The sequence below is a fragment of the Monodelphis domestica genome, chromosome 8 (genome assembly GCF_027887165.1).
Source record: "Monodelphis domestica isolate mMonDom1 chromosome 8, mMonDom1.pri, whole genome shotgun sequence".
Lineage (NCBI taxonomy): Eukaryota > Metazoa > Chordata > Mammalia > Didelphimorphia > Didelphidae > Monodelphis > Monodelphis domestica.
The window spans coordinates 47,350,839-47,374,648 of record NC_077234.1 but is presented as its reverse complement, the minus strand read 5'-3'; the positions used below and the strand labels follow the sequence as shown (position 1 = coordinate 47,374,648).

General features: G+C 44.3%; 1 protein-coding gene across 2 annotated transcripts in view; it reads right to left on the bottom strand.

The window, feature by feature from the left end:
• Nucleotides 1-1,787: 1,787 nt before the first annotated feature.
• Nucleotides 1,788-23,810, bottom strand: part of SIAH2 (siah E3 ubiquitin protein ligase 2) — a 42,380-nt gene continuing 20,357 nt past the window's right edge. Inside the window, exons 1-3 of one of the 2 annotated variants that reach the window (XR_471913.3) lie at nt 18,187-22,709; nt 16,689-16,732; nt 3,972-4,059 (exon numbers count right to left, since the gene is read on the bottom strand). Coding sequence is in view for 1 of the 2 variants with exons in the window: in XM_001363370.5 (XP_001363407.1) it covers nt 3,502-4,059 (558 nt within the window). In the remaining variant the exon portion in view is untranslated. Of the gene's footprint in view, nt 4,060-16,688; nt 16,733-18,186; nt 22,710-23,810 lie in introns of those variants that run through there. The other variant, XM_001363370.5, reaches the window with a different exon arrangement.

Here is a 23,810-nt window from a genome sequence, read left to right as displayed (position 1 = left end):
GAAACAAGTGAACATTATTATTATTATTATTACAGTGGAAAGGGTACTGACTTTGGGGCCACTGCCTCCTGCTACCTGTGTAACTTTGGGCAAATTAAATTAACCTCTCTGGGGATATGTTTCTTATCTGTAAAGTGAGGAGGAAGATAGATAGAGTGGCTGATCTCTAAGAGAGGGGGCTCCAAACTCCCCTGATCATACACACCAGTATCAGGAAAATGGTTCCGAGCATGGACCCCCAAAGTGTACACTTAGTTATATATTATGCAAGATTGACTGTTAATAATATATTAATGTATAAAAATTATGCCATAATTGATATGTCTCATAAAATGCATATTATAAACTTACCCCCAAATGGACCTTTAAAAGGGATAAGGCAAACTGGAAATAATATTTGATCTTGGTTAGTAAGGAGCCACTGGACAAGTCATGGACATGGTTGGACTTGCCCTTCAGGGATATCATTGAGACATTACGACAGTGGAATGTAGGGAGAATCTTGGGGGAGGGAGACCAATCAACACACTATTGAAAAAGTCCAGGCAAGTGGTGATGCCGATTAAGACAGCATCAAGGGTCCACAGCTAGTCTCTGAGGCCATATTTGAACTCAGGTCTTCTTGACTCCAGACCCAGTGCTTTGTCCACTGAGATACTTAGCTGCCTCTAACTCTCCAGAGGGGCTAATTAAAGGCACACAAGATTCAGTGTTTGTACAGTGGAGAGAATGGGCAGAGCCGGAGCCCTAGGATGGTCTATCACCTTCCCAACCCCTTTGGGGTGAGGCCACAGTTGCTCAGGAGCCCCTCGTCCCCCCTTTGGAGACTGCTCTGAGATTTCTTCTGAACTCATCGCCCTGGTCTTTGATTCTTTAAAAAAGTTACCTTCATAGGTAACAAAACATTGCTTTGATAATTACTTTGTAACGTTGCATATTAACTACGTAAGAGCACGATGCTATTCCATAGCCCCCCAAATGACCTCAGAGAGTGCTTCAGTGTTTGCAAAGTATTTTCCACATGCGGAGTGTATCAATTTTTTAAAGCTTTACCTTCTTAGAATCTTTATATCCAGTGCTCTACTCTGCTATATTGTTTAGTCCAAACAGCTACTTTGATCCTCCCCTCATTCTCTCTTTCCTTTCCCCCCATTTTGTTCTTTCCCTTACCTCCTGTCTTAGAATGGATACCAAGCATCAGTTCCAAGGCAAAAATGTGGCAAGGGCTAGGCAAATGGGGTTAAGGGACTTGCCCAGGGTCACTTAGCTAAGAAGTGCCCAAGTACAGATTTGAACCCAGGAATCCCCCCTTCTAGACCTGGCTCTCTGAGCACTGAAAGCCACCCAGCTGCCCCACCTAGTATTTAGTTTCAAACTTCTGCTGGGATTCCAAGTTCTTGACAGGATGCCAATTTGGTTGAGGGCCATACCGTGAATGTTAATACCAGCACATACGATATAGGAAAAGGACTCTCCCATTGGTCCATTGGTCTAGAGCTGAAAGGGACTGGGAAGCTCATTTAATTTAACCCTCAATTTTACAGAGAAGGAAACTGAGGCTCAGGTTGGTCACTTCCAGGAGTAGATTGCGTTCTTGCACTCAGTTTCTCTGCCTTCAAATCCAGGGTTCTTCAATCATTTATTAATTTATTAAAAAGTAAAAGTATGATGCCATGGCCAGACAATAGCTTTCCTCAGAAGAAAGGGGCCCCCCAGAAAAGAAAACCCCTCAATAGTGAAGTACTAAATATTTTAAAAAAGAAAAAGAAAAAAACCTGGAACAGCAGTTTCTGCAAAACATTTATTAGAAAACTAACGTGACTAAAATATGGCAACAAAACTGAAATAGCAAGAACAGGTCAAGAATTGGCCACAAAACTCTCAGAACAATGCCAGTATCAAATTGAGGATGTCCCTAAGGAAAGCTGTGTGTCAAGTGACTAGACTAGGGTGTGAATGACAGCTAGTTCTTGGTCAATGAAGATTGGTTCGAAGCCTTTCTTCTTCTTAAGGCAGCTATCTCACAGCAGCAAGGGGATCAAAGCTTCATTGGACATTTTTTTTCAAATTTAATTAAAAAAAACAAACCCTTACCTTCTGTCTTAGTATCAATTCTAAGTCAGAAGAGAGGCAGGGGCGAGGCAATTGGCATTAAGTGACTTGCCCAGGGTCACAAGTAAAAAGTGTCTGAAGCCAGATTTGAACCCAGGTCTTCCCAACTCCTGGCCTGGCGCTTAGTTTACTGGGTTACCTAGCTGCCCTCATTGTGCATTTTCTTAGGGGTTAAAACAACTCAGCCAAGAGTTGATTTGAAGCAAGTTGGAAAATCCAGATCCCTTTCCACTATTAAAACTTGAAGCAATTTCCCCTCCTTCCCTAAAGGCCAAATGGAGAACAAATTGGAGGGAGCCTCCCGAAAACAACCCTAAGCTCTGTTTAAAACTGATCAGCATTCTAGGAGGAGAAGCGAGAGACTCCTAGTCCTAAAGGAAAAGGAGAGGGAGAGGGAGACACATACACAGAGGGAGACAGAATGGGAGAGAGAGAGACAGAAAGACAGAGAGGAAGAGAAGAGAGGATAGGGAAAGGCAGGAGAGAGAGAGGGGGAAAGAGCAGAGAAGAACGAGAGAGAGAGATGGTGAGAAAGAGGGAAAGGGAGAGACTGTGGGGGAGAGGGGAGAAGAAAGGAGGGGGAGAGAGAGACACACACAGAGGGAGACAGCGGGAGAGAGAGACAGAAAGACAGAGAGGGAGAGAAGAGAGGATAGGGAAAGGCAGGAGAGAGAGAGGGGGAAAGAGCAGAGAAGAACGAGAGAGAGAGATGGTGAGAAAGAGGGAAAGGGAGAGACTGTGGGGGAGAGGGGAGAAGAAAGGAGGGGGAGAGAGAGACACACACAGAGGGAGACAGCGGGAGAGAGAGACAGAAAGACAGAGAGGAAGAGAGGAAGAGAAGAAGAGAAGAGAGGATAGGGAAAGGCAGGAGAGAGAGAGGGGGAAAGAGCAGAGAAGAACGAGAGAGAGAGATGGTGAGAAAGAGGGAAAGGGGGAGACCATGGGGGAGAGGGGAGAAGAAAGGAGGGGGGGAGAAACATAAAGACAAGCAGAGGCAGAAGAGAACAAGCACCAAAGACTGCTGTCAAGAGTGTTCGTGAGAATGAAATAAATCCAAGCTCCCTGCATTCTGTCTTGTGCTAATTTCTCCTCAGGCTCTCTAGGTTTCTTTCAAAGTGTTGACAGGTCAACGCCAAGCATCCCCGTTTTTTCCAGGTAAGGGTTTGGGTTTAGGCTGACTCATAAGAGGGTGTAGGCTGGGGGAAGGGATGGAGAAACAAGGAGGGACAGAGCTAGGCAGTTAGGAGACTATAAAACATCAGTTCATCTTAGATTCTGACACATGAAGACATATTGAGTACGATTAAAAAAACAACAACAACATTTTATTAAAGTGTAAAAGTACGAAGCCCTGACCACTCTAAGGCTCGCTAATGCTACAAAAACACGTCATGGACAACACGTTGAAATCGTCACATTGATTCCGAGGTTTCCGTTATCGGCGAAGAGATGTGCTATGGCTGTATCAAAAACAAGGCAGTCGCTGTTCAAGATGGCGGCAGCCACCCCATCGTGGATGGATCGGGGTGTGGCTTCCCAGGTCAGTCTCCGTCGATTACCATTCAGTTCCAGCCTATAAGCAAAGTTCTCTGCTTGCTTCCGGGTCCCAATGAGGAGCACAATGGCAAAGAACTGTTGGTGGCCCTCGTACTTCTCTTGTTTCTCCAGCACCAGCATGAAGTGATGGCCAAAGCATGACTGCATCATCACCCAATCGACCGCCCCCGGCAAATTAATGTCTGTAGCGAGGAAGACGATGTCTTCCCCCTGAAGGGTGGTGATGCTCTTGTGAGCGTGCATGAGGTGGGACATCACGGCTTCCAGCGAGCCCTGCCATTTACAAGAGGCACCCGGGCAGGGGCAGGAGTATGGACGGAATTCGCAGATATCTTCATGTTCCGGCTTTTCCGTATGGTGAAGGGTCAGTGAGCATCCCGTGGTGGCGTACTAGAAAGAGAAAGACACACACGCATAAGCCATTCAGCCTTCTCCAAGTTTCTACTTTGGCACGTCTATGGAAAGTTTGGAACAAGGACAGGCAGCCCTAGAGGAGTCAGAGGATGCAGGATTCACGCCTCACCCAGGATTATGACCCGGTGCTGGGCGAGAACGAGCAAGCCACTCTATCTCTGAGTGCCCCCTAGCAATTTGCACAGTTCGCTGCCAATAGGGATCATCTCATCCTTTTTATCTGCATCCCCAGCTAGCACACAGAAGGTGCTCAATACTTGTTGGGTAATGGAGGTTAAGTGACTATTCCAGGGCTATACAGTTAGAAGTGTCTGTGGGCAGATTTGAAACCAGAACCTCCTATCTTTGGGCCACCCAGCTGCCCCTGAGGGTCATTTTTATAATATTGAAATTATGATAAAAAATTGCTTTCCTGATCCTTAGCCTTCAACAAGTCATCTCATTTCTTTGAGCCTCAGTTTCCTTATCTGTAAAATCTGGGAGTTGGAGCAGGTGGTCTTTAAAGCACCCTCTACACCTATGATCCTCTGACTAACTCTCTGATCCTGGCACTTCCCTCGTCCCTGCTGAGGTCACAGTCCTGACCTCATCTCATCCCTCCTCCTAAACACAAAACAAAACTCCCCAGTGGAAAATTACAACAAGAATCTCAATGTTGTTTATTTGCTATATATATGTAAACAATTTGCCAAGTCTTAGCTACGTGATCTAGAAATGGTAGGAACTATTATTTGATTAAAGTATGCTACTGCCAATCCTTTTTGATGTGTCTGAACACTCAGGATTTAGGGGGAGGGAAAGGCTCAGCTCTTGTTTGCTCATTCTCACTTCATGGTACTCAGCTCTGTGTTCCCAAGGATATTTCAAAAGGTAAGTCAGAACTGGACAGGAAGGGAGAGGGAGAGAAAAAAGAAAGGGAGGGAGGAAGCAGAGAGAGAAAGAGAGGAGGGAGGGAGGGAGAAGAAGGGAGAAAGAGAGGAGGGAGGGAGGGAGAGAGAGAAAGAGACGAGGGAGGGAGGGAGAGAGAGAAAGAGAGGAGGGAGGGAGGGAGAAGAAGGGAGAAAGAGAGAAGGAGGAAGAGAGGAAGGGAGGAAAAGAGGAAGAAGGCAGAGGAGGAAGAATAGAAGGAGGAGAAAGAGACAAAGAAGGAAGAGGAGGGAGAGAGAGAAGAGGGAGGAGGGAGGGAAAGGAGGAGGGAGAGAGAGAAGGAAGGAGAGAGAGAAGGGAAGAAGAGGAAGAAGAGAAAAAAGAGAAGAACAGGGAAGAGAGAGGGGGAGGAGGAAGGAGAGAGGGAGAGAGAATGAGAGGAGGGAGGAGAGGAGAAAGAAAGGGGAAGAGAGAGAGAGGAAGGGAGGAAAAGAGGAAGAAGGCGGTGGAGGAAGAATAGAAGGAGAAAGAGACAAAGAAGGAAGAAGAGGAAGGAGGGAGAGAAGGGAAGGGGAGGAGGAAGAAGAGGGAGAGAGAGAAGAGAAGTGGGAGAGAGAGAAAGAGAAAGGGGGAAGGAGAGAGGGGAAGAGAGAAAGAGAGTGGTGACCAACTGACATCAGTTGGTCTAGTTCTTGAAATAGTCTTCAATTGATGGTGAATGCTACAAAAATAAAAGAGCAGCTAGGTGGTGCCATAGTGCACAGAGCACTGGGCTTGGGGTCAAGGAATCATCTTCCTGGGTTCAAATCCAACCTTAGACACTAGCTGTGTGACCCTGGACAGGCCACTTAACCCCATTGACCTTAGTTTCCTTATCTGTAAAATGAACTGGAAAAGGAAATGGCAAATAACTAGTATCTTTGCCAAGAAAATCCTCAATGGGGTTGCAAAGAGTTAGACATGACAGAAACAACTTAACCAGAAACAAAAGTGAAATTCGTTTTACTCAACATTAATTTGGATGGCAGCACCAAGCACAAATGATCAATAAATTAGTTAATGACTGGAAGGTGTCACAGGATACCAGGCTGATGAAAACTCAAGATTAACGAACATAATGACCAATCTTGGCTTCAGGAAACCAATGATGAAAACACCCCTCCCTCTTCTTAGAAAGGAGGTGGTGGGCTATAGATGCCAAATAAAAAATACAGTGCGCCATACAGCCAGTTTTTGTTTTGCTCAGCTGTTCTTTTTGTTCTGTGTGATGATAGTGATGAATAGCAACAATGGCCTTTTTGAAGCATTGATTGGTTTAGATTTTGGTCATGGTTACCTTACAGTATGGGGCCATTTAAAAAACCTATATAAGAACGCCACCATTAATCCATGCTATTTAAAAATAGTAAGCAAGCACAGACTTAAAACCCAACAAACCAACCCAAACAATCCTTACCTTTTAATATTGGTTTCAAGGCAGAAGAGCAGTAAGGGCTAGGTGACTTACCCAGGGTCACAAAGCTAGGAGGTGTCAGAGGCCACATTTGAACCCAGGATGTCCTGTCACCAAGTGTGGCTCTCTCTATCCACAGAGCCATCTAGCTGCCCCCAAACATATACTTTAAAAAATCTTTTTAATTCAACAAACACTTATTAGGCATGCAGGGAACTGTGGTGTGAGAATTTATTTTCCATTTCCTGTATTCATCCCTATATATTTGGGGGAATTGCTGTGTATTCCTCTGGCTGGGATCTGGGTCAGAGATCCCAGGAAGTCTGCTGCTTTATGCATTTTCTCTGTCCTTGGGAATCCAAGGAATGTTTTCCTTTTTAACAGAAATTGTTTACTAATTGAAGGGGCCAAGGATGGCTTTCCAGTGTACTGGGGAAGGGTGGAGAGATGGATGGATCCCCTCTTAATTAGCCATTAAAGATAACTGGGGATGGTCCAGGGAAGGACTGAATCCTGAACTCCTAAACATCTAATTATTGCCTCGCTGGGGTGGTCCCTGGTTTTTGAGGGCAACCATGGAGGCTTATATCACTTTGTAGGTTATGATGATGGCCTAACCAATCAACCCGATATAGTCAATAAACTCGGATCGTAACCCCCAAATCAGGCTCTCCAGATCATTTAAATCCTAATGGGGTAAGCGAGGGACACAGTGATGAAATGAGTGGCATCTGCCCCTAGAAACTTGTACTCGATGGGAGTGAGGGCAGGATGATGCATACTCATCAATAACCGTGACCTAAGGAAGATATGGCCAGTGCGAAGGAACAGGGGGTTCCGGTTAGGAGAAATCTGGAGCGGAAAATTACCAGAATGGTTCTGAGAGTGCTTGGGGCTGAGTGACTTACTCAGGGTCATACAACTACAAAGTACCTGAGGCTGTATTTGAATCCAAGATATCCCAACTCTAGACGTGGCTCTCAATCCACTGGGCCACCTGGTTGCCCCCAAAACCATTGATTCTAAGAGGAACAGGGGAAAAGGGAATGTTTCCAGGGGCTGGGGGATGGCTAGTGTTGTGGGGTGCTAGAGGTGGAAGGGTACGTTTTGCAAGAATGCAAGACTGAAACTTAGCTTGAAAATAAAAAGAGAAATGTATTAATTTGGAAAATAATATTGAATCTGGCAGTGAGCTAGGACTGGGCATGAGACCCAGGACTGATCTGTCAGTGCACCTACTATGTGCCAGATACCATGATGAGCTCTGGGAATCCAAAGCAGGGTGAAACCCAACCCTGACTTTAAGAAGCTTACATTCTAATGGTGGGGCCAACGTGCCTTGAGCTGGGGGATATACACACACATAGAAAGCAGAGATGGAGGACAAGCTCACCGGGAAGACATGAGGGACTAAGGAAAAGGCTCCAGCAGAAGGGAGGATCTGAGTTATGTCAAAGGAAGGGAGGGAAATGAAGAGGCACCAGGAAGGAGAGGAAGGTAAAGAAATGGAAGGAAAGAGAGCATGCCAAGCATGGCGGACAGCCTGGCATGGAGATGGGATAGGGAAGGTTGTGTCTAAAGAAATCCAAATGGGCCAATGGATTGTAGAGTGTGTAAAGGAGAGTATCTAACCCTAACCTACCCCGAAAGGTTGAAAGGTTTGAATGCCAAACCATGGACTCTCTATTTGATCTCGGAGATAACAGGGAGTCAATGAAACTCGGCAAGGAGTGGGATGATCTGGGCACACCTAGAAAACCACGTTGGCAGCTGAGTGGAGGACCAATTGGAAGGGGAAGAGACTTGAAGTAGAGAGACTAGTTCAAAGACCATTGCAATAGTCCAGGGGAAAGGTAAGAAAGGCCAGAACTGGGGAACAGCTGTATGAATGGAGGGAAAGGAACATACTGCGGGGAGAGAGAGATGTTGGGAAAGTAGAAAGGACCAGATTTGGTCAAGGATTGGAGAAGTGGAGCAGAGTGGAAGTGAGGTACTGATGGTGGGAACCTGGAGGAATGAGAGGATGATGGTGCCCCTGATTGTAATATGGAAATCTGGAAGAGGGGAAGACTTTGAGGAAAAGAGAATGAGTACATCTAACATACAGGTTTCATCCTTAAGGAATTCACCTCCTCAGGTGGAGAGTGGGGAGGCTTGCGCACCTCCCTCCCCATTACTGTTTTTTCCTGATTACAATATTCAGAATTTCCAGAATTCACAACCTTTCCTCGAAAATGTTCTGAGACTTCTGCATTCATTTTCTAGTCATTATTCCTTAAAAAGTCCGGTTAAGAGAATCGAAGGCAATGCAGATCCATCCTCCAATGAGTCCATCTTTTCACCACATCAAGATATTTAAACTTCATCCTCAAAAAGCTGCAACCATCAGAAAAAAACAGTCTCTGTTTATTTGCTTGGTTTTTAAGCTAAGTTATATTAAGGAAAATCAGAGAGAGGGGAAGACACGGGGAGGAGAGAGGGAGAGAGAGAGGGAGAGAGAGGGAGAGAGAAGGGGAATGAGGGAGAGGGGGGAAGGGAGAGAGAGAGAGAGAGAGAGAGAGAGAGAGAGAGAGAGAGAGAGAGAGAGAGAGAGAGAGAGAGAGAGAGAGAGAGAGAGAGAGAGAGAGAGGGAGGGGGGACAGGGATTGACAGGGACAGGGAAGGAGGGAGGGAGAGAGAGAGAGAGAGAGAGAGAGAGAGAGAGGGAGGGAGGGAGGGAGGGAGGGAGGGAGGGAGGGAGGGACAGGTAGAGAGGGAGAGACAGGGAGAGGGAGGGGGAGAGAGAGAGAGAGGGAGAGAGAGGGAGGGAAGGAGGGACAGGGAGAGAGATATGCAGGCAGTATGTGGGAAGGGAGGGGTCTCTTTCTCTTCAGCTTTCAAATAGTTAAAAAAACCCAAAACACCTGGTTCAAAAGGCCAAATGATTAAGAACATCGCCTGCCAGGTTCTTTGGCTAACATAATCATTCTAGTCTCATTGGAAAGATTTTTCTAAATAGGCTGTTTATTTCCAACCAACCAGGAAGAATACCAGGAAGGAGTTGTCCTTTGGCTAACGATCTAAAACCCCCCCACCCCCACCCCTTTCTCCTCCCCTGCCCCAAACCCTCAAACTACTGGGTGATTTGCTTTTGCTTTTGTTTTTAAGCCCTTACCTTCTGCCAGAGATAAATACTGTGTATTGGATCCAAGGCAGAAGAACAGTAAGGGCTGGGCAATGGGGTAAAGTGATTTAAATACCCAGGGTCATGCAGCTAGGAAGTGTCTGAGACCAAACTTGAACCCAGGACTTCCCGGTCTCTAGATCTGGTTCTCTACCCTCTAAACCAGCTAGCTGCCCTCTTGTTATCTGTAAAAACATGCCATTTATGAACAGAGCGTCCTCTTGTCCAAGTCTGTAGCTCTATAAAGATGAAAAATCAACAGAAGCAACTTACTCCATTTCTCCCCTACCAACAACTCTCCAAACCAAACAAAAAACCCAGGTTACCCAGAACAGAAAACGCGGTGCATGACTTGGGCATAACAGCTCCTCTGCTGGGTATTTAATGCACGTGGACATACCTTTGAGCGCTTGCCTTTCACTTTCCTAGATGGGATGTTTTCTTTTTGCTTCTTCAACATGTTTTGGGAGTTTTTCTTTTCTTTTTTTCTTTGAGAGTGAGAGAGAGTGAGTGTGTGTGTAGCCATCTTTTCTCCGGGCCAGAGTCTCTTTCAGTAAAAGTTCCTTCCACCTTTTAAACCAAAACAGCTGGCAAGTTTGCCTTTAACAATGGCCTGTTACAGGCCAGGTGGTAGAAGAAATACTGTTAAATTGAAGCAAGGCCCGACTGCTGAGGGGACTAGAAAAGCAGCCATGCCATCTTAGGGACAGTCTGAAGAAAGGATACCTGAGACCATAAGTGGTTCTCCAGATATTTTTTTTTGTTTGTCTTAACCCTTACCTTCTATCTTAGACTCAATACTTTGTATTAGTTCCAAGGCGGAAGAATGGTAAGGGCTAGGCAATGGGGGTTAAGTGACATGCCCAGGGTCACACAGCTGGGAAGTGTCTGAGGCCAGCTGGAATCCAGGACTTCCCATCTCCAGTTCTGGTTCTCTATCCATCGAACCCTTGGTCTCCAAATATTTGAAAGGCTTTCAGGTGTGATACAATGAAAAGAACACTGGCTCTGGAGTCAGATGTCCTGGGTTAAAATTCTATCTCTGTGATCTTGGGCAAGTCACTGCATTTCCAGGGACATTGGTATGCTTATTTTAAAATGATGGGGTTGCTGGGGGCAGCTGGGTAGCTCAGTGGATTAGGAGCCAGGCCTAGAGATGGGAGGTCCTAGGTTCAAATCTGGCCTCAGACACTTCCCAGCTGTGTGACCCTGGGCAAGTCACCTGACCACCATTGCCTAGCCCTTACCACTCTCCTGCCTTGGAACCAATACACAGTATTGATTCCAAGATGGAAGGTAAGGGTTAAAAAAAAATGATAAGGGTTGGACAAGATGGCCCAAGGTCCTTTTCTAGACCTGTGATCCTACAAATGCACATGGAGCAGGCTGGTTCTGCTTGGTCTCAAAAGGCAGAACTAGGAGTAATAATAAGTGGAAGTTCTAGAGAAGCAAATTTCACCTTAAAATAAGAGGTAAAAACTTCCTAACAATGAGGGATAACCCCAAATTTATGTTTCCTTTGCTATAACTCATCTGGCCACTATGGGATTGCCCCATTACACAGATGACTGAGGCCAAATGCTAACTCAGATACTTGCTGTGGGGCCCTGGGCAAGTCACCTAAACTCTTGAATCCACAGGTGATTTTCTAGGACCACAAGTCTTAAAATGTTGCCTGAGAAAGTGCCAGCCTATTGATAGAGTGGACTCCCTAGACCAACTAAATCATGAGGCCCAGCCTATCTTGACCAGTCCTGTCCATGCAAGGTGGGGACAGGATGCTGAGGATTTGAATGGACTGGACCAGATGGTCTTTAATTCCTTCTGGCTCTAAGTCTATGAGCCAGATTTGGAATCAGACATCTAAACTCAGATCTTGACCCTGTCCCTTACTACCTGTATGACTTTGGTCAAGTTACAAGCCTTCCTGACACTCAATCTCCTCATCTGTAAAACGAGGGGGTTGGCCACCCAGGTCCCTTCCATGGACCTAGGAACTGCTCTCAGGGACCTGATTTTATCAGGCTTCATATTCTTATTACTGTTAACAGTATTTCAGGAGCCTATTAAAAAAGACCAGGAGTATTTTTATATTCCACTACCAAAATTCTTGGTTTTCTTTTTGGATTAACAGTTAACAAAGGCTCCAAATTGTCTAGGTCTTTCTTTTCTTTCAATTGTCCAGGTTAGGGGAATTTATTTAGATATGGAGGTTAAGAGAACCTGGCTCCCATGCAACTTAGATGACAGCACAATGTAAGGGCCTTTCCTTACCAGAGAGATCAGGCACAATGGTAGATAAGAGTTGTTTGGCAGGCTCGATGAATAAATATGCTGTTTGCAGGGAAAGGCCTTCCAGGAGAGGCCTAACAGGGGCTTACTGTTCCAGGCTTTCTGATGTTACTTGGAGAATCTTTTAAATGGTGGGCAAGTAGAATAATACAAAGCGTCTGGGTGGCAGCAACAACCAGTAAAATGCTCTCACATCCAGGGTGTCATTTCAATCTACTTATAGGAGGTCGGCTAATATCACTGACCTCATCTCAAGTTATGAGGAAGCTGAGACTGAGAGAGAAGTTAAGTACTTAGCCCCAAGTTACATAACTATTGGGTGGTAGCTCCATGAATAGAACCCAGATTTCTGACCTCCTTTAGGGCTCTCCCCCAACCCCAGCCTTATACCTCCTCCTTGATCATAATAGTAATGTTTTTGAAATATTTTAAATTTGGGAGAAAGCTAAAAAATTTTTAGGTTTTCATTCAGATTCAGAGTTCTAGCTCAAAATTAAATATAACCAAAAAGGTTTCAAATAAGATTAAATTACATCTGGCACATCTGGTTTCCTCCTCTGCCTCTCCGCCCTCTTTAGCTTGTTTAAAACAACAACAACCTCTCATTTTTTTTCTTGATGGAGTAGGTTAAGATTTAAGTCAGAGCAACTAGGATGTTCAAGTTTTCTGACCAATCTCATTAGGATAGGGGCTCCCAGAGAGGAAATTCTCTACTAATGCACACTGGCACCTTTCCTCCAATTTAGAGTCTTAGGAAGTTGTCTAGTTCAGTGGCCTAACATTAGAAGGGCACTTGGTCAGTATTTTTTTAAAACCCTTACCTTCTGTCTTAGAATCAATACTGGGTATTGGTTGTAAGGCAGAAGAGGAGTAAGGGTTAGGCAATGGGGGTTAAGTGACTTGCCCAGGGTCACACAGATGGGAAATGTCTGAGGTCAGATTTGAACACAGGACTTACCATCTCTAGGCCTGACTCTGACTCCACTGAGCTACCCAGCTGCTCCTAGACTTGGTTAGTATTAACCACATCAGTATGTATCACAAGTAAGACAAACTCAGGACAAGCTGATACTGAGGCCAGCTTTCTTGCCATTGTACAACACAATCTCTAGCCACTAAGTCTCTGATACAAAACCAATAGACTTAAATGAGTCAATGAATATTTATTAAGGAACTACTAGGTATGAGATGGTGAATATACAAATAAAAAGGAAGAAACCATGCCTACTCTGGAGACGTACGGTATGCCCACTTGTTAACATTCTGCCAATGGAGCCATGGGAAGAATATGAGAGTTGACTCAAGTTTGAACTCTACCTCTGATGACTGATATCTGTGTGACCATGGACAAATCACTTGGCCACTCGGTGCCATTTCCTCATATATAAGATAGAGATACTAATACCTCTCAGAGTTAATGAGTTACACGGTACTTTGCAAACCCTCAACTGCCATAAAAATCTGGCTTAGAATCTGGGTTCTGACATGTATACAGTCTTCTGTCCGTGTCTGTAAAATGAGGGGGTTGATCTGAGCTGCCTGAACCAGATTAAAATGCAATTATGATGATGGTGATGGAATCCTATTGTGCTCAAAGGAATAATAAAGTGGAGGAATTCCATGGAGACTGGAACGACCTCCAGGAAGTGATGCAGAGTGAGAGGAGCAGAACCAGGAGAACATTGTACACAGAGACTAATACACTGTGGTACAATCGAACATAATGGACTTCTTCATTAGTGGCGGTGTAATGTCCCTGAACAACCTGGAGGGATCTAAAAAACACTATCCACAAGCAGAGGACAAACTGTGGGAGTAAAAACACCGAGGAAAAGCAACTGCTTGACTACAGGGGTGGAGGGGATATGACAGAGGAGCGACTCTAAATGAACACCCTAAATACCAACAACATGGAAATGAGTTCAGATTGAGGACACATGTGATACTCAGTGGAATTATGCATCACCAATGGGAGGGGTGGTGGGAGGGGGGGAGGAAAAGAAAATGATCTTTGTCTCCAATGAATAACGTTTGGAAATGACCAAATAAAATAATGTTAAAAAAATGCAATTATATTTGTTTCATGGCCCATTTTCTAGCTGAGTTTGACCCTACTGATCTATGTGACCTTCCAAGATCCTTTCTAGCTCTATATTCCTAAATGCTTACATAGCTCAAAACAATGTTTTTAAGAAAAAAAGGAATGGGGAAACTAGATGGGCACTTCCTAGCTGTGTGACCCTGGGCAAGTCACTTGACCCCCATTGCCTAGCCCTTACCACTATTCTGTCTTGGAACCAATACACAGTGTTGATTCTAAGGCATAGGGTAAGGGTTTAAAAAGAAAAGAAAAAAGGGCCCAGGCTTAAGTTTAACCTGTCTTCCCCTTCTCCTCCCAAATCCCAAGTTCCCACTTCCTACCCTTTGTCCTAGGCAAGGTTATTTCATATTAAGAGCATGGCATCCTGGAAAGAACCCTGGGATATAGGCATGAAAAGATTTGTATACAAATCCTGGTATGGTGGTTTACTGAACTCTGTGTCTACAGGCAAGTCTCTCTACTTGTCTGGGCCCCAGTTCTTCATCGGTAAAGGGAGAGGGATTGGACCAGACGGCCTCTAAGGCCCCTTTCCAGCTCAAGACCAACGAGCTTATCATTTTCTCCCTTAAAATATCGAGTCTTGTCCAGGAATCTTCCGTCTGGGAGGCAAGGGTCTTAGTCTCCTCAGATGAAAGAGAAAGCCCAGGTTTCTGAGGTCTGAGTTATTCTACAAACACTTCCACAACCTCACACCTACCAGGCAGCAAAGCGCATGTGTGTGTGTGTGTGTGTGTGTGTGTGTGTGTGTGTGTGTGTCTGTCTGTCTGTCTGTCTGTCTGTCTGTCTGTCTGTCTGTCTATGTGTCTGTGTAAGGAATCCCAGTTGAGGGCTTATGGCTGCTTTAGGAGAGTGACCCCATCGAAATGGTTTTTAAGAGATAAATACAGATGACCATTATGGAACTGAAAGGAGGCTGAGGAGGAGGCTGTAACTTGAACTGATTTATTCCCTTGTACTTGATCACATGCTTCAGAAAGTGAACAAATTGAATTATAGGATTTTAGAGGTGGAAAGGATCTCAGACGTAATCAAGTTCAATCCATTTAATTTTCCAGATAGGAAAACGAGACCTAGAAAAAATAAGTGACTTGTCCAAGGTCACACAGGTATGTAGCAGAGCCTCCAGTCAGACTCTAGCTTCCTTCAGATCCCAGCTAAAATCCCACTTTCTTCAAAAAGCCTTCCTCCATCTCCCCTTACTGCTAGTCCTTTCCCCATTACCTCTAATTGATCCTGTATATATCTTTTTTTTTTTGGTGATGTCTGCATAGTGTTTTCTCCATTAGATTTATTTTTTTTTAAACCCGTAACTTCCATCTTGGAATCAATACTAAGTATTTGTTCCAAGGCAGAAGAGCGGTAAGGGCTAGGCAAGGGTGGTTAAGTGCCTTTCCCAGGGTCATAGAGCTAGATTTGAATCTAGGACCTCCCATCTCTAGGTCTGGCTCTCCATCCATTGAGCCACCTAGCTGCCTTCCCCTGCCTCCATTAGATTGGGGGCTTGAGATTGGGGACTGGTGTTCCATTGGTGCTCCATATGCCCTCCCTCCACCCTTTCCACCTCTTTATTTCCTCTGCTTAGCAGAGTCTCTGGCACAGAGTAGATTCTACCTTCTAAATAGTTGTTGACTGATGCTGATCCTAAAAGAAGGGAAGAGTCAAGGAATCAGGAAAAATACTCGATATTTCCTGGGGATAAAGCAATCTCTTGATAATGATAATGAATAAAAAAAATCACAGTGACAAAACAAAGACCAAAAAAATGAGGAAAAAGAGAGGGACGGTGGGCATGCCAAAATGCCACCTTTGACTCCTCTTGAGAAACTCTGCAGGTCGCAATGGCAGAGAGCTTTGTGCAAACACATTCTTTCTTGAAAATAAATCATGCCCTGGTGCAAAACATACATTTCAAGGCCTTTGTCCAGTGCAGGAACTGACCCAGTTTCTTCACTGTGGAAGCTTAAATCTAAGACTCAGAATTACTGCAGGACTTGTTTGTATGTGGGCAGAAGCACCATAAATCTTAGACACCTCTATGGTAAACACACCTGTACCTACCTGGGAAAGCAAGGTGCTTTCTGTTGTCCATTAGCTCAATGGAAAGGGGGATATTTTAAGAGAATCCTTTCTGTAAGATGCCATGGCGAGGGGGGAAGTACAAATGATGGAGTCCGAGGACCTGGAGTCAAATCCCCTCTCTGCCAAGTGACCCAGGTGACTTTGAACTAGTCATTTAACCTCTGTGAGCCTCAGTTTCCTTATTTATAAAATAATAACAGTTAGCATTTATATAGAGCCTACTATGCTCCAGGCATGATGTCCAATATCTTTTACAATTATCATTTCATTTGAGTCTCCCAACAACCCTGGGAAATGAGTGCTATTATTCCCCATTTTACAAATGGAAGAAACAGAGGCAGACAGAAGTTAAGTGACTTGCCCAGGGTCATAAAGCTAGTAGGTGTTTGAGGTCAGATTTCAAGTCAGATCTTCTAGACTAGACTAGATAGCCTGTGAGGACCTTTGCATCTCTATTCTCAATTAAAACTTTGACTGGGGGGGTGGGGGTGGGGTGGGGTTCTGGGACTGGCTGTGGTCAATCTTATGTCATTTCTCTTTCCCTTAATTTCTCTGCTTGTAAAAGATACTGTCCTACTGCTAACTTACAAGGAGAAAAAAAGAGACCATCTGCGTATTTATAAGAAAATAAATGAGGTTTAGGAACTCACTGTTTATAAAGTAGCTGTGTGAAATCCTCAAATGAAAAGGGCTTCTGAAATACAAAGTAAGATCATCATTTCTGTACTGGCATTTGTTTAGTTTAACTAAAAAGAAAAAAGAAATGAATTCATCGGCACTTCCCTGCCATTCTCAATCGTACGAAGCATAGCAAAGAATCCAAAGGCTGGCCCAGCAGAATTCTCTCCCTCACTCCCCCCCAGATGTCTACAGGACAAAGTCCAGACTCCGATCTGAGCCCCTGTGCCCACTGCGCCCTCCTTCACCTGTCCAACATAACCCCTTGTTCCTCTACAAAAACCAAAAACCCTCCACCAGGAATTCCTTTTCATTCTACTCCGGGGCTTAGACAGACCCGTTATCTGCCATACATGGTGAAGCAAGGTGGGTAAATTTTACTTCTAGTTGCTGTCTGAATCTAGGCAGTCCCAGAAAAGATTTTTCATTGTGGGATTAAATTTCCCCAGACAGACATTTAAGTATTCCCTTTACAGAACTTGTTTGGAAGCCTTTAAAGAGAAGTTGTCAAAGGGTAGCAAGATAGCTCAACAGAGAAGAGAGCCAGACCTGGAGGTGGGTGGGCCTGGGTTCAAAATTGGCTTAGCCACTTTCTAATTGTGTGACTCCGGGCAAGTCCTAGCCCTTACCATTCTGCCTTGGAACTGATACTCAGTATTGATGCTAAGCCAGAAAGACAGGGTTTAAATTGTTTTTTTTTTTTCAATTATAGTCATTGATTAAAAAAAAAAGACCATAGTTCTTTTTTCTTCTTTACAGGGGTACAATAGTTTTCGGTTTTTTTTTTTAATAGGGGGACCAAAGAATTCCTTTAAATTTCCTGTTAACTGGCAAATATATTGTCCTTGAGCAATTCTCTGAAAACTACTCATCTTTTATCTCTATATAGATTTATACACTGAGTTTTTAAGCTAGAATAAACAAAATATAGCCCAAACCCCCCCCCTCCTTACATTCTGTCTTACAATCAATACTAGGGATTAGCTCCAAGGTAGAAGAGAGGTAAAGGCTAGGCAATGGGGGTCTAGTGACTTGTCCAGGGTCACACAGCTAGGAAGTATCCTAGACCTGGACTTCCTGGTTATCTATCCACAGAGCCATCTAGCTGCCCCATAATTGTTGATAAGATTTTCCCATCATTTACTTTTTGGCTCAGACTTATGATTCCCCTGGGGTCAGAGATTTTGGGTGAGAAGACTCCCTCTACCAATGCATATCTACATTATCCTGCCAATTAAGAGCTTCAGAAAAACTTCTGAGCCACGGAGGAGATAAATAGTTATAGCTAGAGAGTAACAAAGGTACAACTTGAACCCAAGTCTTCCCAGGAGCCTCTTAGACCGCCTCGCAATCTACAGTACCACACTGCCTGTCGTCATTTATTTACCAGAATGAAAAATAAACAAAAATGAAATTGCATCTAACTAAAGCTTCCCTGAAACCTTTAACTAGATCCGAAGAGAAACCAACCTTTTATCCTCTGCAAAAGCAGTGGATCTGCCGCGGGAAGAGTGGACCTAGGAATGGAAAACTTGGCGTTCAGCTGTGGTGCTCGCTCGCTTCTTCCGATCAGCTCGGGGACTCTGGGCAAATTTAGACTCGGAGTCTTCTAGGCACCTGCTCTGTCACTTGCTGTTTGCCTGTGACACAGGAGGCGTGTGGCTGTGGCTACTCTTTCTCACTGACTGTGTGCAGACTCCCAGAAAGCTAGAACTCTCAGATGGGACAGTGTAACAATGAGTATCTCTTTTATCTCGTACGCTTCCTCCAAGGCATACCAAGTATTTTTGATACATCTTGATTGTGGGAAACCCAACTGACTCCTCCATCCCATGGCTTTTGGGAAACTGGGTGAGAACATGTGTGAGATAACTGTCAACCACAAAGTAACAATTTTACAGCTGATGGGCTGAGAACATTGCTGAAGAAAGCAGAATGTTCTGCAGATAGGGAGAGGATAAACTGGGGTTCCGCAGAGGGAAGTAAAACCACTACAAAATTACTACTTTACTCCAGGTCCCTCAGCATCCTTCTTCTGACCTACTATTTGTAGCCCTTTTTTTCCAAAGCCTTCCATCTTAGAATCAATACTGTGTATTGTTTCCAAGGCAGAAATACAGTTAGGGCTAGGCAATAAGAGTTAATTCTTTTTTTTTTTTTAATTTTATTTAATTAGTTAATTTAGTATTTTTTCCATGGTTACAAGATTCATGTTCTTTCCCTCCCCTCCTCCTCCCCCCACCCCCCATAGCTGATGTGCAGTTCCACTGGGTTTTACATGTGTCATCAATCAAGACCCATTTCCATATTATTGATATTTGCACTGGGGTGATCATTTAGTCTCTATTCCCAATCATATCCCCATCAACCCATGTGATCAAGCAGTTGTTTTTCTTCTGTGTTTCTATTCAATGAGGGTTAATTCTTGACTTGTCCAGGATCATCCAACTAGGAAGTGTCTGAGGCCACATTTGAATTCTGGACCTCTGGTCTCTAAGCTTGGCGCTCAATCCACTGAGCTCCCTAGCTGCCGCCATCTTGGCATTTATAGCCCTTCATAGTCTTGCTCCATGCTCCTTTTTCCTTCACATAGTCTCTATTCTACCAAACTGACTAGCCAGCCCCCCCCAAAGAGCATTCCTTCTCCTAGTTTTCGGTCTTTATAGATCACAGCTGACATTTATTCTCCTCTCCACTTCATCTCTCATTTCCTCAAGGGTCACCTCCCATAGAAAGTTCTTGGTCAAGCCCAGTGAGTGCTTACCCCCCCTTCCTTTTGTTTCCTGATGTGCTGACAAACTGTATCCCTGTGGAATGGAAGCTCCTCCAGGGCAGTGACTGGTTTTCATTGTTTTTCCTTCTCTCCCTGGCATTTTGCACAATACAGTTTGCTCATAGGAAGAATGAAGGGAAGAGGAGGGAAATCACCACTGATGTAGACCACTACTACAAATATCGCCTCTTTTGATCCTTTAATAAATGCTTGTTAAACCGTATTGAATCAAACTGGATTTTTCTCAAAGTACTTCCGACAAGACAAATCCTTTTAGGAGTTCTGGTAAAATCTGACCCCGGACACTTCCTAGCTGTGACCCTGGGCAAATCACTTAACCCCCATTGCCCAGCCCTTACTGCTTGTCTGTCTTGGGAGTGATGCACGGCATTCATTCTCAGAGGGAGGGTAAGAGTTTAAAACAAAAAGAGAGAGAGAGAGAGAGAGAGAGAGAGAGAAGAGCCCTGGGGAAGTCAGTGCTTCTTCTTGGCCGAACTGGACAGAGCCCGAGAGAAGGCTGACAAACAGCACGTATGGGATGGTTGGTTCTCCGTAATAGCTTTAACTCCACACGTATCCCTTGCCGGCCAAGATATTACGGAAACCTGAGAACATCCTGTTAGGTAGGAGACGGTGCTCGGCTTTAAAAGCTGGACTGGCCCCACTGCTGTGAAACTCCCCGTGGCAGCTGACTCCTGACTGGGCATGCTTTCCATTTGCCCCCAGCCAGAGGAGTGGGCTAGCAGCCCGTTCTACCTTATCCTGAAGAACTTGTTCTGTAAGATCCCTTCTGAGTAACAAATGCTTACAATAATAAAACCACCAGGAAAAAGACGGCATGAATAATGGCTCTTGGAGGCAGGGCTAAGCTACCTTAACCTCTCTGTTTCCCATGTAATAGAAGAGATAGGGAAGAAGGAGAACTGGGGTTCATTGGTAAGGGAACTCCTTCTGCCAGGGCATTTGGGGATCTTTTCTGCAATTCACAGTCATAGACAACTGCGCAGAGCACTGAGATTTGCCCTGTGTTACCTGGTCAGTACATGGCAGAGGCAGGATTTAAACGTAGGTCTTCCTAGCTTCAAAGCCAGCTCTCTAGCCATCATGTTCCCTTGCCTGCCTTTCAATAGGATAAAAGCTGACATTTTCATATGACGTTAGAGTGATAGATACTATTTTTTAATTTTACAGGTGAAGAAACAGAGGCACAAGAAGATCAAGAGATTTGTCAAGGGTGATGTAGTTTGTAGTCACTGTATGAGGGAGGATTTGAACTCAAGTCTTCTGACTCAAACTCTGAAGCACCACTGAAAAAGTCCAGGGATCAAATCATGCCGTGCTATCCTCTTATTTCTGAAGGTATTAGTATATCTCCTATACTGTGCAAGGAAATCTACTTTCATTATGTCAGGGGTAGCAATGGGAAGTAAAGGTTGCAAGAGATGATTGACAGGGGCTTGAGACCAGAATCTTCTGGAGCCTGGTTGAGTCAGAACTCCTAGAACAGTTCCCCAACTGTCACTCTGAACCTGGGAGGTGAAGGAGAAAAGGTGTGTGGCTGAGACGTCTTGAAACCCATCCATCAAGCTTCTGGGCTTTTGTTATCTTCAGTCTTCTGCTGGACAGCGACTGGAGAGCTGACCTTCCTACTTTGATGAGGCCATCGGTGGGATTTTGATTCCTTGTTGGACTTGCCTTTAGGAACTTGGCTTTTAGTTTAGTGGGAGCTAGAGGGTATTGATTTAGTGGGTAAAACCTTTTAGATTCCACCCTTTCCCACTCTCCTTCCCGTCATCAATAAATCCAATAATTTTCTATGTACTCTTTCCCCACTGTATTACTTTTCTTCCCCCTTTCTAAATTATATACATGTTAATGCAGGCCATCATGTAGACAGCAACTTAAATATCCTATTTAGCTCCAAAGACTGTATTCCCACGTCCGCCCTTCCGCTACCTTCGATTCTGGATGGTGACTTTTTTTTTAATGTAACGCCACCACCTAAAGCATTCACACGTTTTACATAGGATACATTCCAAATTTTACACGGTGTCCACAGATTTTAAAGTTCTAGCTAATTTATAGTGAAAGCTTGTTTATAGAAACATTCCTACAATGAACATAAATGCATGCAAAACAACTAAAAAACAAAGCTAGTTCACCATGGAGAGAAGAGCACTTGGGCTAAGAGCAAACCCCAACTCCTTCCCTCTCCAATAAACCCTTGAAAAGTTCTGGGGACACCAGAAGTCATCCCTACATTGGAAAAACAAGACAGACAAACCCCTGCACAGACACTCACATGCCCCTCTTGTCTCTCCCGGGGCTTGGCCATTATTTATGACCCCAGTATTGAGCACAGGCTCTGTTAGACAGTTGCAGCCTAATAAATGTGTTGACTGAAAGGAATTCCCCAAACCTGATTATGTTAGGCATTCTAGTCAGCAGAAACAAGACCCCCAAAGCCCCCGAATCTAACCAGGATTCACCAAGAGGGCAAGCTTTGAGGAGGGCCATTTGGTGCCTGGGCAGAACTGTCAGGAACCCTTAGGGACCATGCATTCAGTGGCAAAGGCAAAAGGGCAGGCAAGGTTCAAATGCCACCCTGGGGCATGAGGCACAGGGCGAGGAAGTAAGTCATAGCCTATTAAAGCAGAGGACTGGCACTGCATGTGAGGAGGGTATCCCCCATGGCAGGGCTGGTGGCAAGATGAGGAGGAGAAAGGACCTCCTGTCATTCTAGCAGAGACTAAAGGGGCCAGAGAAGGAAGGCACTTAAGATAAAGGAGCTAAGCACCCAATCAGAAGCTTTGGATGGGATTTATGATTTGTGTCTTAAAACCCCATCAATCAATCAAAAAGCCCTGTATTCCCAGGCTCCTGAGAGCATCGCTGAATTACAGTGGGGTCCAATTCTTCTTGTTCATGGAAATGACCATGAGTCGGTCAGAAAAATCTTCAACTACACACATCCCTGACTGATTTTTATTTTATTTTATTAATTTTTAAAAATTTAATTTAGTTTTTTATTTTGTTAAAAAAAATTTAAATCCTTATCTCCCACCTTAGAATTTATTGGTTCCAAGGCAGAAGAGTGATAAGGGGGTTAAGTGACTTGCCCAAGGTCATATAAGTAGAAAGTGTTTTGAGGCCACATTTGAATCCAGGACCCCTGTCTCTAGGTCTCTGGCCCTTGGTTTATTTTTATTATTATTTTTAATTATTTTATTATTTATATATATTATAATTTTGTATATATTTATATTTATAAATATAATTTTTTATTTATTGTTTTCTTTATGAATATCATTTTCTTTTTGTTTCACAACATTTTTCTTTTTGAATATTATGATTTTCTTTTTGTTTCATAAAATATGAAACAAGGGGACAAAGGAGAGCTAGCAGTAAGAAAAAGCAGTGGAAAGGGAAAGGAGAAGCTCCCGCGTCTGCCATGCTGGCTCACAGCTTCTCCCAGAAGATGCTCATCAAGTCTCATTTTTGGAGCAGGGGTCAGAGTTAGCAGGAAAACCAACCACTTCCCCTCCATCTGAAAATAGCAGTCCTGTCAAACCCAGTGCCCGAGTCTCAAAGCGGAAGGCAGGGAACGAGCATCCACTGGGCACATACTATGTGTCAGGCGCTGTGCTAAGCGTAAGAGGCGAGCCTATATATGGTGAATAGAAATGAAAGCTCCCCCATCTCTGGCTCAAGGCCAGCTCCTAGGACGAGGGTCCAGATCTTTATCCCACGAATGAATGAGGCTGAGCGTAGAGATCCCATGATAAACTCTACATGAGTGAGGAGAAGGCAGGAAGGATGGGCGCCCAGTTTTGGGGAGACATGGGGCCAGGGAGCAGGGAAGTGAGGGCAATGGGAGCAGAGCTGTTGGAACATGGCCAGTGGGTTTCTATTACTCCCATCCATGGCTTTCCAAGGAGTACATTCTGATTCTACATCTCAAAGTGGAGGTGGGGGGACTGTCTTGGGTTTATTCTCACATTAGTCTTACAGGTGGGGCCACATTATGAGGACTGGTGTCAGGAGGTGGAAGAATGGGAAAGGACACTATTAGTAACTAGACAAATCTAGGCACTCAATCGTTGTGCATGCAGTGCCACGAGCTCTTACTTATAATACAGGCGTGTCTTTTTGTTGTATACAATAATGATGATGATAATAGACTGGATAAGATTTACACTTAACAATTCTTATCTCATTTGATCCTCACAACTGTCCTGGGAAGTAGGTCCTGTGATCATCTGCATTTTACAGATGAGGAAACTGAGGCAAAGTAACTTCCCCAGGATCATACAGCTAAAGA